A 14,409-nucleotide genomic window follows, 5' to 3' on the forward strand; every position below is an offset into this window, starting at 1 on the left:
GAACAGGTCAGCTCATCATGACTTTGGTGGCTCAGACACAGGACGGTTGATTTGGCACATTGTTGAATTGCTATGTAGTTCTCTAAAGGTTAAACTCTAAAAGTAGAAACACAAATACTCTTTTGAACATAACATAAATGCCATCCAGGCAGTGAACGCCCGTGACTGGTTGGGAATTACGACATTCTGCCTACTGTAAGTTTTGATTTATCCTGTTGAAAAGGCAATGGGCTGTCACTTTTAATTTGCTGCTATGCACTTCACGAAGGTATATTTACAGTGCAGTTAGCCTGGCTGTACCAGGACTTGACCAAGCAATAATGAATTAACAGGTATATGTTTCTGAGTTATAGTGGTGCATGAAGATACCTGGTGGTCCCATACATCTGTTGTCTTTGTCCTTCCAAAAGTGGAAGTTACAGGCTTGGGATTTTTTTTTAATTACTACATTCTAAAATTTAGACAGGGACAAAGGAATATGTCTGAATACTTTATCTGAAATATTAAACAAGAAAGATTCGTATACACAAAACAACCACCAAAAAAAATCAATAAATTACTGTCGTTGGAGGCTCCTTTTGAAGCAGGCATTCCTTCAGAAGAGCACGTTGTGAATAATTCCAGTATAGTGTCCCTTTTATTTATAGAAGACTTCATTAAAGTTAAAGTCTAGGGTCAGTCAAGATCTGACATGATTAAAGAAGACATTGTATTATGCGACCCATCTCACAGCCTATCCCTATAATCTCCTCACGCACCATAACCCTGAGATATCCAAGCTCCTCCAATTCCACCTCTCGAGGATCCCAATTTTGAGCACTTTAGATAACACATGCAATGTTATATTCCTATGGAGGTTGTGAACCAACTCAATGCAGGGAGTAAAAGTAAAATACTACAAAAAGAATTGAATATTCGTATCGCTACTTCCCATTGAACACGGGAATGCATTTAAATCAGAGTGTCATTGGCCTGCCTTTGAAACTGAAATACCGAAAAAAATGCAATCTATTTTGATCTTTTGGCATTAATGTGTGAATTGTGAGCTCACAGGTGTAGTGCTACCCATTCAGAATGAAGCCTTCTCTTAGTCATGTTTGAAAGGCACACCCTCCATTGTATGGTGCAAAGTTTTCCATTTCACATAACAGATGCTTTCAATTCTGCCAAAGCTAAAATATAAACTTTCTTTTATTTTCCCCATACGCTCTCCCTGACTTGTTGAGTCATTCTGGCATTTCCAGCTCTTTAGTCACCCATCTTCATAGCTGTTCTAAATGTGACTCCATAGTCTTCTGTTAGTACCTGCCGGTAATAAGGGTATTTGACTCGTGTTTTTATTCATTATTTGTTCTTCGGATGTGTGTTGCTGGCAATTCCAGCATTTACTGTCAATCCATAATTGCCCTTGAGATGGTGGCTTTCTAAAACCTCCTACAGAATGAAAAAGCTGAGTAGCTTGCTCAGCCTATTAAGGGGGCAATTAAGAGTTCACCACATTCTTGCGGGTCTCAAGTCATGTGTAAGCCAGATCTAGCAGGATGGCAGATTTTCTTCCAATAAGGACATAAATCATTGTCTTTGTTTGAAATAAAAATCTGATAGCTTTATGATACAGGCTTTTTAATACTGTTATAATTTATACAGTTGAAGTTAAATTCTGCCAGATGCCATAGTGGGATTTGAATTCATACCTCTAGGGCATTAGCTCAGTACAGTGGATTAGTCCAGGCCACTAGCTACTATCACTCATAATTTTCATCAACGTTATAATTACATTAGTAACACAGTGCTGATTAACACTCCCTCAACTAACTTTTTTCATTTAACTTGTTGATTTTTTATATCCTGTTTTGTCTCATTGTCTCAACATTGTAGGTATTTTTTATCTTTGGTTTGAAGGAGAGAGAAAGTCAATAGGAATAAAGAGATGTGCTCAGTGGATGATCCATCTCTACCTATCTCTGGATGCGCCAAGCACCCAGATGCCAGTCTTCAGCCAACTTGATTCACTCCATGTGATGTTAAGTCACTGGATAGGCCCCAACAACATTCCAGCGCTAATACTGATGACTTCTGTACAGAATGTGCTGTACCCCTAACCAAGCAGTTCTAGTGCAGCTACAACACTGGCATCTACCTGACAAAGTGGAAATTTTCCAGGTTGTCCTATATACAAAAATTCGGACAAATCGAACCCATCCTATTACCAACCTATTGATCTACTGTCTTTCATCCATAAAGACATGAAAGGTACCCTCAAAGGGCTATCAAACAACACTTGTTAACTAATAACCTGCTCACTGATGCTTAGTTTGGGTTCTGCTAAGGCCACTCAACTCTTCTTTCGAACAAGGGCAAAAGAGCTGAAGTCCACAGTTGAGCTGACAGTGACTGCCCTCAACATCAAAGCAGCATTTGACTGAATGTGTCAATGAGAATCAAGAGGAAAACTCTCCACTGGTTGATGTCAAACCTGGCATAAAGGAAGATGTTTATAGTTGTTGGAGGTCAGTCATCTCAACTCCAGGATATCGCTTCAAGAGTTTCTCAAGGTCATGATCTAGGCCTAACCATTTCCAATTTCTTCACCAATCACTATCCCTTCATCATAAGACTGGAACGGCATGTTCTCTGATGATTGGACAGAGTTCATCACAATTCATGACTCCTCAGATACTGAAGCAAATTCAGCAAGTTCAAGAAAACATCCAGGCTTTTGCCAACAAGTGGCAAGTATTATGATTCCAGCTAATGTTATTATTAAACAAATCAGATCTGCGTCTGTAATCTGACTCGATAGATCATATTTTGTTCTTTATTTAGTTCTAACGAGGTGGTTTTACTTTAAAATATGGCAGACAATGTTCCAGACATGGGGTTTTAACAACAAAGCTGGACTTTATTACACAAAAGAAATTAAGACTGATAAAATAGAATACACTTTACATATATAATTTAAAGATTTTGAAACACACAGTCTAATACAATTCAATTAATCCTAACCACAGTCCGTTATTGTACTCACACCAGAGAGAATTCCCTTCTCTATCATATCAACAGGCCTTAATTTACATCTGACTCCAATTCCCAGTCTTAAGAATTTAATAGCCTCTTTTGGACTTTTTATTTGGCTTGATTTGATTTATTGTTATCACATGTACTTAAATACAGTGAAAAGGGTGTTTAAGCAGAGAGAGGCATAGAAGGTTACTGTTGCACAGGAGATGCACAAAAGCAAAGTCAACATTAGATTTGAAATTTGAGAGGTCCATTCAGCCATCCAGTAATTATGAGGAAGAGGCTGTACTTGAACCTGTTGTTACGTGTCTTTAAGCTCTTGTATCTTCTGCCTGACGGAAGAGGTTGCAAGAACTTCGACTTTCTCAGCTTCAAGTAAACCTTTCAGGGTTTCAACCAAACACTTCTGGTCTGGAAATTTAGAACTAAACTCTTTTCATTAAGGTAAGCTAATTTTAACAGTTCTAAATTAATTCTCTTCTTTAGGACCAACTGTCTTACACATCCAGCTACAAATAAAACATGGTGGATATAAGAGCAAGGCAATGGCTAGAAAGTTTGCAGCAAATAACTTACTGCTTGATTCCCAAAGCCTATCTACCATCTGTAAGGCACAAGTCACGTCTGTGATGGAAAACTCCCCACTTGCATGGATGAGTACAGCTCCAACAATACCCAAGCACCTTGACAGTATGCAGGAGAAAGTACAAAGACTGCAGTAGTTCTGAAGAGCATGTAGGGGACATGATTTAGCATTGAAAAGGTCAGTGGGTGGAGAGATAGGCAGGACTGGGACTGGAAGGATTAGCGGCCCTTAAACCAACCAAGACCACTTTTTAGCCTGTCCATCTCAGCACTAAGTCAGCCTTGCGATTGCCTCAGATCACCTTCTGAGCTTGAAAGGCCCAAAATAATCTTGACCCTGTTCTCCTGAAGTGAAACAGGGCCCTTTAAACTAGAGTAGATCTGCCAAGATGGGAAATTTCCTGATTCAAGCTCCAGGTTTCAATAGTGAAAATCTATTCCACCGGCTAGAAAATTGATATACAATGAACATTTCTTTGAGTGTTTGTTTTAACCATAGCAATTTTTCTTCAAAATTCAAGTGGACAGAAAAGCAGATAATTTGTTTCACTGCTGCTTACGGATGGAATGTTCGTGATGAATATTTTTAGAAGTAACTTGAAATATATTAGAGAAGCAAAGGCATTTCATCAGCAGGCTGTCGAAAAGTACAGACCATAAACCCTTTCCCATCAAGTGACCAGTTGGTCATAAATGATTTTTATCTGTACACTGATGAGTCAATCCAACATTTCAATTCATAGAAAAATCATCCATTCTGTTATCACACAAACAAAACTGATGCTCATCTGTCAACAGCAGCTGTTCCATCTCACTGGATGGACAGGAGCTATCTGTTCCGTTAAACCAATGGATTGTTCTACAGGGAATCATTTGAGAGAAATGGGTTTGCAGTAAGCAGTCCCGATAAAGTGAGTGTAGTATTTCAGTGGCTTCTATTGTATTTTCTTGAAGTCTGGTCAGAACTGGATAATTAATTTTAAATGCAAATGTAGTTAATTTAAAATCTGTTCACCTGCGTCAATGTGTGAAGTTATCGGATCGCAAAAGCTGGGCTGGAGTAAGACAATATTTAGCTGGGGAGGGGAAACAGATTTCATTGGACTCACCAACAAGTTAAAAACATCAGTTAATCAAAAGTGAGGATGTAACTGGACACCTAACTGACCACAGGCTCTCCACACTCCATAGAAAATGCAAATATGTAGCTTCCAGTCATTCCAACATTAATTCATTGTCCATTCATTTAACCACTGCAAGCACTTTTCTTTCTCTTCCTCTGTCTCTTCACTTGCTTTCTTCACCTGTGTTTTCTCTGCTTGAATCTCAAGAATGCTGTCCCTGTTACATTGCTCCATCACAGACTTGCCTTTCAGTCTCTCGATTATATCATGCAAGTTGTTGACCCACGAGCCCAGTTCCAAGTTGCTGTCTACCATGTGTGTAAATAGGTCAGCTGTGGTCACCTCTATGAGCTCCCCCTCCATGGGGATACGCAGGTAATAGGCATGTAGCATCATACGATAAGGGTTGCTGTCAGTCTTCAAACTGTAGGTGAAGTCACCAACTATGGGATGCCCCACAGCCATGCAGTGGACCCTCAGCTGGTGTGTGCGGCCTAAGGAAATAAAAGAAGACATGCTAAAGTGAGACATCTCTACAGCAACCGAGAAGAAGCCATCTTTGTTGGTTACAGGAATCTAAATAAAGAACGTTAATGATAAAACTAAGTATGGCAATTGGACCAGACCACTTGTGTCTCTGAATTTTTTATTTCTCTGGTATTTTTTATAAGCATCATGGTTATGCAGAGCAATAATTTGAAAGCTTTTGTTTTTTTTTCCTTTTCTGTCCATAAGTAAACCTGTATTAAATATTCCTTCCTTTTCAAAATCGGCTGTGGAGTGTTTTCTCCAAACCATTTTATTTTGAAGTCCATTTTTTAAAACTGGCTTGCAACTGGCTTTAGGTTTTAAACCAGAAGTGTGGTTTATTCAAACTTTTATTGGGCAGGTTGAGGGGGATTAAGAGGGAAGTTGGGTGTGATTGTTGCAATGCTTATATACACAGAAAAATGCAAAGAGGAATGAAAGAAAACCACGAGAAACTACAACTACGAATGACTGACAAATCAAAGAAATTGGCATTAAATCATGTGGTTTTTATCTGAGTGCAGAAAGTCAGCATCCAGCAATTCAGAAAGATATCAGAAACAACAACCCTCTGGAATCAGTGATAATGGGAACTGCAGATTCTGGAGAATCCAAGATAATAAAATGTGAGGCTGGATGAACACAGCAGGCCCAGCAGCATCTCACGAGCACAAAAGCTGACGTTTCGGGCCTAGACCCTTCATCAGAGAGGGGGATGGGGTGAGGGAACTGGAATAAATAGGGAGAGAGGGGGAGGCGGACCGAAGATGGAGAGAAAAGAAAATAGGTGGAGAGGAGAGTATAGGTGGGGAGGTAGGGAGGGGATATGTCAGTCCAGGGAAGACGGCAGGTCAAGGAGGTGGGATGAGGTTAGTAGGTAGGAGATGGAGGTGGGGCTTGGGGTGGGAGGAAAGGATGGGTGAGAGGAAGAACAGGTTAGGGAGGCAGAGACAGGTTGGACTGGTTTTGGGATGCAGTGAGTGGAGGGGAAGAGCTGGGCTGGTTGTGTGGTGCAGTGGGGGGAGGGGACGAACTGGGCTGGTTTTGGGATGCGGTGGGGGAAGGGGAGATTTTGAAGCTGGTGAAGTCCACATTGATATCATTGGGCTGCAGGGTTCCCAAGCGGAATATGAGTTGCCTTCGCCGCATCTGCTTCCACAATGAGGCATTCCACTCCCGCACATCCCAGATGTCCAAGTTCTTCAAGGACCGCAACTTTCCCCCCACAGTGGTCGAGAACGCCCTTGACCGCGTCTTCCGCATTTCCCGCAACACATCCCTCACACCCCGCCCCCGCCACAACCGCCCAAAGAGGATCCCCCTCATTCTCACACACCACCCCACCAACCTCCGGATACAACGCATCTTCTTCCGACACTTCTGCCATCTACAATCCGACCCCACCACCCAAGACATTTTTCCATACCCACCCCTGTCTGCTTTCCGGAGAGACCACTCTCTCCGTGACTCCCTTGTTCGCTCCACACTGCCGTCCAACCCCACCACACCTTCCCCTGCAACCGCAGGAAATGCTACACTTGCCCCCACACCTCCTCCCTCACCCCTATCCCAGGCCCCAAGATGACTTTCCACATTAAGCAGAGGTTCACCTGCACATCTGCCAATGTGGTATACTGCATCCACTGTACCTGGTGTGGCTTCCTCTACATTGGGGAAACCAAGCGGAGGCTTGGGGACCGCTTTGCAGAACACCTCTGCTCGGTTCGCAATAAACAACTGCACCTCCCAGTCGCAAACCATTTCCACTCCCCCTCCCATTCTTTAGGTGACATGTCCATCATGGGCCTCCTGCAGTGCCACAATGATGCCACCCGAAGGTTGCAGGAACAGCAACTCATATTCCGCTTGGGAACCCTGCAGCCCAATGGTATCAATGTGGACTTCACCAGCTTCAAAATCTCCCCTTCCCCCACCGCATCCCAAAACAGCCCAGTTCGTCCCCTCCCCCCACTGCACCACACAACCAGCCCAGCTCTTTCCCTCCACCCACTGCATCCCAAAACCAGTCCAACCTGTCTCTGCCTCCCTAACCTGTTCTTCCTCTCACCCCAAGCTGCACCTCCATCTCCTACCTACTAACCTCATCCCACCTCCTTGACCTGTCCGTCTTCCCTGGACTGACCTATCCCCTCCCTACCTCCCCACCTATACTCTCCTCTCCACCGATCTTCTTTTCTCTCCATCTTCGGTCCGCCTCCCCCTCTCTCCCTATTTATTCCAGAACCCTCACCCCATCCCCCTCTCTGATGAAGGGTCTAGGCCCGAAACGTCAGCTCTTGTGCTCCTGAGATGCTGCTGGGCCTGCTGTGTTCATCCAGCCTCACATTTTATGATCTTGAACCCTCTGGAATCTCTCACTTTCCACGGCTGGCCATTGCAGTCAAACTAACACAAAAGAACAGTAGACAGTAGGGTGCATTTGGCTGAAGTTTAAGAATTCCTTTTCAATGTGACAACGGCACAGTAAAACAATGTTAGTTTACGAACTTGGACCATTTTTCCAAAGCTCATAAAAATCATCTAGAGAACTAAACTTCAAGGAAGTTGTGAACTCAAGGCAGGCTTATCTCAGTCTGGAATCTGATTTTCTGTCAAGGATCTTGATGTTGATGATGAGGAACAGTGGGCTAGTTTTTTTTAATCAGTCTGAAACAATGGTTTAAAATTGACCAATTGTACGTTTCTTCAAGGACCAGGAGTTTTCATCTGATGCGAATGCTTCATGTTATTTTACGTGGCAGTTTCTATGTCTTTGATCAAAAACCAGTGTTCATTTTATAAGATAACTGTTGGGTCGTGAGCATCACTTCGGCTATATTTCGTTAGCTCCCTGTTGGTTACCAGATCCTGCTGGGGATATATCTTGTCTACTGTTCTTTTGTGTTGGTTTGACTGTAATGACCAGCCATGGAAGGGGAGAGATTCCAGGAGGGGGCTGTTTCTGATCTCCTTCCTCGTACTTGCTGATTGCACCCTTGCAAAAGTTTAGTTAACTTGAATCATGAGACTGACCGTATGAAAAGTCCATTAAGGATGCTTCACTTTAGTTTACAAGCTTATGTTTAATCCCAGGATGTCCATTTGGAAATTTAATATGATGTCACTATTTAAGAAAGGTGGTAAGGAAAAGCCAGGGAACTATAGACTGGTGAGCCTGGCCTTGGGGGATCAGCAAGTTGTTAGAGAAAATCCCAAGGGACAGGATTTATGCATATTTAGAAAGGCAAGGAATGATTAAGGATAGTCAACATGGCTTTGTGCTTGGGAAATCATGTGTCACTAACTTAACTGAGTATTTTGAAGAAATAGTGAAGAAGACTGATGAGGGCAGAGTGGTGGATATGATCTATATGGAATTTAAGAAGGCATTTGACAAGGTTCCTCATGGTAGACTAGTTAGCAAGGTTTGATCACATGGGAAAAGAAAGGGAGAACCTACCATTTGAAGACAGAACTGACTCAAAGGGAAGACAGAGGGGAGTGGTGGAGGGCTGCTTTTCAGACTAGAGTCCTGTGGTGTGCCACAAGGATCAGTGCTGGTACCACTGGTTTTCATCAGTTATACAAATGATTTGAATGTGAACATAGAAGGCATGGTTAGTAAGTTTGTGAATGACACCAAAAGTGGATGTGCAGTGGACAGCAAAGAAAGTTACCTCAAAGTACAATTGAATCTTGGTGGGCCAATAAGTGGCAGATAGAATATAATTTAGATAAATGTGAAGTGCTGCATTTTGGAAAAGCAAATCAGGGCAGGACTCATATACTTAAAGAGCAGATCCTGGGGAGTACTGCTGAACAAAGAGACCTGGCATGCAGGTTCATAGTTTCTTGTAAGTAGAGTCATAGGTAAACAGGATAGTGAAGAAGGCATTTGATATCCTTGCCTTTACTGGACAGAGCATTGAATACAGGAGTTGGGAGGCAACCCTAACCCTATCGCAACTGTACAGGACACTGCTTAGGCCACTTTTGGAAAGCTGTATGCAATTCAGGTCTCCCTGCTATAGGGCGGGTTATCAAATTTTAAAGGGTTCAGAAAAGGTTTACAAGAATGTTGCCGGGGTTGAAGGGTTTGAGCTTTACGGGGAGGCTGAATAAGCTGGGGCTATTTTTGGCCGCTGAGAGGTGACTTTATAGAGGTTTATAAAATCACGAGGGGCGTGGATAGGGTAAATACCTCCAGAATAGGGCAGTCCCAAGCTAGAAGGCATGAGTTTAAAGTGAGGGGAATGATTTAAAAGGGACATAAGGGGCAGTGTTTTCATAGAGAGGATGGTGTGTGTATGTATGGGGACGAGCTGCCAGAGGAAGTGGTACAGGCTGGTACAATTACATTGAAAAGGCATCTGGATGGGTATATATAGGAAAGGTTTGGAGGGTTATGGGCCAAATGCTACCAAACAGGGCTAGATTTATTTGGAGTATCTGGTTGGCACAGACAAGTTGGGCCAAAGGGTCTGTTTTCATGCCGTACAGTTCTGTGATTCTATATCTTTTGAAACAATTGATGTCTATTTATGTTTTTCAGATGTGGCGGTGCTGGTGTTGGACTGGGGTGGACAAAGTCAGAAGTCACATGACACCAGGTTATAGTCCAACAGATTTATTTGAAAGCACAAGCTTTTTGAGTGCTGGTCCTTTCAGGTGAAGTGATATATAACCCAGTGTTATGTGACTTCTGACTATGCTTGTGTGGGTCTGATGATTATGCCTATTGTGTGAAAATTTGCAATAAACATATTTTTCATTCTTATTTATCACAGGCTATAGACATCACTATAAAGTTATTATTTTTTGCTTGTTCCTAATTTCCCTTGAGAAAGTGGTAAACTGCCTATTACATCTCTGTAGTCCATGTGCCATGGGCACATTGACAGTGCTGTTAGGGTGGGAGTTCAAAACTTTTGACTCCTTGACAGTGAAGAGTGGCAGGTAATAAGAGTTCCAAGTCAAGATGGTATACAACTTGCTGGGGAATGTGTAGATGGTGGTGTTTTCAAGCATTAGCTGCCCTTTTTCCTTCCAGGTAATAAAAGCTGCAAACTTAGACATTGTCAAAAAATGCTTAATGAGTTACTGTAATAAATCTTGACTACCCAGAACTTCTTCCAAGCGATGTCCAACATGGAACAATACTGCTTCATTAGCTGAGGAATAAGGACAGACAATACGCAGGAAGTTTCCTTGTCTCTTTTTACCTGATTCAATGAGACTTCAATGGGACCACCCTGCTCTTGGCTGTGTGCCACTGTGTCACCACCTCATATGGGTTTGCCCTGCTCGTGCGTAACAAAGGAATCTGGAAAGTTGGCTGATAGGCATACAAACAGCATTCTATTTAAGATAATAAAATGTGAGGCTGGATGAACACAGCAGGCCAAAAAGCATCTCAGGAGCACAAAAGCTGACGTTTCGGGCCTAGACCCTTCATCAGAGAGGGGGATGGGGTGAGGGTTCTGGAATAAATAGGGAGAGAGGGGGAGGCGGACCGAAGATGGAGGGAAAAGAAGATAGGTGGGGTCAGTATAGGTGGGAAGGCAGGGAGGGGATAGGTCAGTCCAGGGAAGACGGACAGGTCAAGGAGGTGGGATGAGGTTAGTAGGTAGATGGGGGTGCGGCTTGGGGTGGGAGGAAGGGATGGGTGAGGGGAAGAACAGGTTAGGGAGGCAGAGACAGGTTGGACTGGTTTTGGGATGCAGTGGGTGGAGGGGAAGAGCTGGGCTGGTTGTGTGGTGCAGTGGGGGGAGGGGTCGAACTGGGCTAGTTTAGGGATGTGGTGGGGGAAGGGGAGATTTTGAAGCTGGTGAAGTCCACATTGATACCATTAGGCTGCAGGGTTCCCAGGCAGAATATGAGTTGCTGTTCCTGCAACCTTCGGGTGGCATCATTGTGGCACTGCAGGAGGCCCATGATGGACGTGTCATCTAAAGAATGGGAGGGGGAGTGGAAATGGTTTGCGACTGGGAGGTGCAGTTGTTTGTTGCAAACTGAGCGGAGGTGTTCTGCAAAGCGGTTCCCAAGCCTCCGCTTGGTTTCCCCAATGTAGAGGAAGCCACACCGGGTACAGTGGATGCAGTATACCACATTGGCAGATGTGCAGGTGAACCTCTGCTTAATGTGGAATGTCATCTTGGGGCCTGGGATAGGGGTGAGGGAGGAGGTGTGGGGGCAAGTGTGGCATTTCCTGCGGTTCGCAACAAACAACTGCACCTCCCAGTTGCAAACCATTTCCACTCCCCCTCCCATTCTTTAGATGACATGTCCATCATGGGCCTCCTGCAGTGCCACAATGATGCCACCCGAAGGTTGCAGGAACAGCAACTCATATTCCGCCTGGGAACCCTGCAGCCTAATGGTATCAATGTGGACTTCACCGGTTTCAATATCTCCCCTTCCCCCACCACATCCCAAAACCAGCCCAGTTTGTCCCCTCCCCCCACTGCACCACACAACCAGCCCAGCTCTTCCCCTCCACCCACTGCATCCCAAAACCAGTCCAACCTGTCTCTGCCTCCCTAACCTGTTCTTCCTCTCACCCATCCTTTCCTCCCACCCCAAGCCGCACCCCAATCTACCTACTAACCTCATCCCACCTCCTTGACCTGTCCGTCTTCCCTGGACTGACCTATCCCCTCCCTACCCCCCCCCCCCACCCCCCCCCCTACCCACCCACCCCCCCCACCCCCCCCCCCCCACCTCCTCTCCCCCCCCCACCCACCTCTCCCCCCCCACCTATACTCTCTCCACCTATCTTCTTTTCTCTCCATCTTCGGTCCGCCTCCCCCTCGCTCCCTATTTATTCCAGAACCCTCACCCCATCCCCCTCTCTGATGAAGGGTCTAGGCCCGAAACGTCAGCTTTTGTGCTCCTGAGATGCTGCTTGGCCTGCTGTGTTCATCCGGCCTCACATTTTATTATCTTGGATTCTCCAGCATCTGCAGTTCCCATTATCTCTGATTCTATTTAATTCAGATTTGACTAGTCTCTGGGCAGCTCTCCCAATTTTGAAAAGGCCCAGAGGGCTTAGCAGGACCATGCAGAACTAAATGTGCCTTTGCTCTGTACAAATCCAATACTTAGGCCAATGTCAGGTGCTCTGTCCAGTTATATTAATGTACTTTATAAAAAATTTACTTGATGTAACTTAGTGGTCTGCTGGGCCATTTCAAAGTCAATCACACTTCAGATCAACAACATGTACATAAAAGTAAATTTCCTTCCTGAAAGGACATTACTAAATCAATTCGCTGTTTCACAATAAACAATAGCTTTACCGTCATCATATCAACTTTTCATTCCAAATTTATTTATAATTTTACCAGACCAAGGTTCTGGATAACTAGGTCTGTGACATAAATGTTATGCTAACCTGTTTGTGTGTTTTTTTTAAATATTCATTTCTGGTATGTGAGTGCCACTGGCATTTATTTCTCATTTGTAATTTCCCTTGAGAACATGGTGCATGTCCACAGTATTATAAAACAGCATGTATTATGTGCAATAGTATATTTGTGCACAAGCTCATTTATGCAGCAAAGGGGAGAAATAAAAAAGTTCTGTTGCAGATGTTTTCAAAAAAAGTAAGTACACGTTACTTCACACAGAGGACAAAAACAGAGTCAGGGTAGCTCTCAATTTAATGATCTGATTACGATCATCCAAAACAATGGAAGTTTTATTCAGCTTAAAGGAACAAAGAACAGTTATATAGCCTCTTTCCAGCATTCAGGATGTTGAGGTCAATTAAGTACTTTCGAAACAAAAACATAAATTGCTGGTGAAACTCAGCAGGTCTGGCAGCATTTATTGAGAAAGCAGTTAACATTTCAAGTACAGTGACCCTTCTTCAGCACTGACTGTAACTCAGAAGAAGTGGCATTTATGCAGATAACATGGGGCAGAGCTGGATGAACACAGCAGGCCAAGCAGCAGAGGAGCAGGAAAGCTGATGTTTCGGGCCTAGACCCTTTACTTTCTGAAGCTCCTCTGATGCTGCTTGGCCTGCTGTATTCATCCAGCTCCACAGCTTGTTATCACAGATTCTCCAGCATCAGCAGTTCCTACTATCTCTGAAGCATTTACACTGATGATGGGAGACGCAGTTTAGTGTGGATAAGTGGAGCTGGAGCCCAAGGAGTGAAAATTAGGCAGATAAAGAGATGGTTTAGCAGGGTCAAGTGGATTAAAGGAGCCTTTGTTATGGTACATAGGATGGTAATGGGGACCATAAGTAGATGAAAGCAACCCATGTCGTGACAGGGCCTAGGACGTGGAGATGGGTAGAGGACATGGAAGGTTCAGGCTCCAAATATATTGAATTCAATGCAATGTCCTGCAGGTTGCAGGGTCCCCGAGTGGAAAATGAGATACTGTTCTGCAGCTTGCACAAGTACAGCTACTGCTGTAATGTAGGAAACACAGCTGAATTAATACTTTTCAACTGAATTCTAAATTTTGAGGTGGGTAGTGGTTTTACTCAGCAATATAAAAAATGGAACAGTAGCCTGCCCAAACAGCACTGAACCCTCCGCCCCAGAATTTCCTTCCTACCGTCTCCACCTTGCTCTCCTGCTTTAAAGGTGCTCCTTAAAACCGACGACTGACGAAGCTGGTCACTATCTCCTCAGGTCTTAGTGTCAATGTATCTTTGATAATGTTCTTGTGGGGTGCAATAGTACATTTTGGTAAGTTGAATAAATTGAAGTTGCTCTTAAGTCACAACCTGTAGACCATGGGGAGAGTTTTAGAGGGCTTGCAAGAGTGACAAACATGGGCAGACTAGCGACTTAATTAGGTTGGAGCTGAACTTTCACTTTCCTGACAGTGAATACAGATTTAGAGATTACGCTATTAGCATGTTTGTAGTGAGATGGGCTATACATCATTTTGTGGCAAGCTCCTACTTCTAATGTTTTTGCATGCAATGAAGATTCATCGTTTTACGTAAGTTGACCCTATCTTTATCATTAGTGATGAATACAAAAGAATCTGGTAGCACCCATTTGTTTAAAGGTGGGGTGCGCCAGTTGTGCTCTATGGCCAGTGGTTTTCCTTGTTGAACACTGCAGCATAAGCAAAGGGAGCCAGTGTACAGGCAGTTTGCAAACAGGTTCGGGACCATGAAGTG

The 14,409-nt window shown here is 43.8% G+C and overlaps 1 protein-coding gene across 3 annotated transcripts in view; it reads right to left on the reverse strand.

Annotated features, from left to right (window-relative positions):
* Positions 1-2,872: 2,872 nt before the first annotated feature.
* Positions 2,873-14,409, reverse strand: part of rpusd1 (RNA pseudouridine synthase domain containing 1) — a 28,903-nt gene continuing 17,366 nt past the window's right edge. For all 3 annotated transcript variants that reach the window (XM_048552616.2, XM_048552615.2, XM_048552617.2), the window contains one exon: positions 2,873-5,224. In XM_048552616.2, the coding sequence (XP_048408573.1) occupies positions 4,833-5,224 (392 nt within the window). In that variant the 3' untranslated portion in view covers positions 2,873-4,832. The remainder of the gene's footprint in view (positions 5,225-14,409) is intronic.

The sequence above is a fragment of the Stegostoma tigrinum genome, chromosome 23 (assembly GCF_030684315.1).
Source record: "Stegostoma tigrinum isolate sSteTig4 chromosome 23, sSteTig4.hap1, whole genome shotgun sequence".
Taxonomy (NCBI): Eukaryota; Metazoa; Chordata; class Chondrichthyes; order Orectolobiformes; family Stegostomatidae; genus Stegostoma; species Stegostoma tigrinum.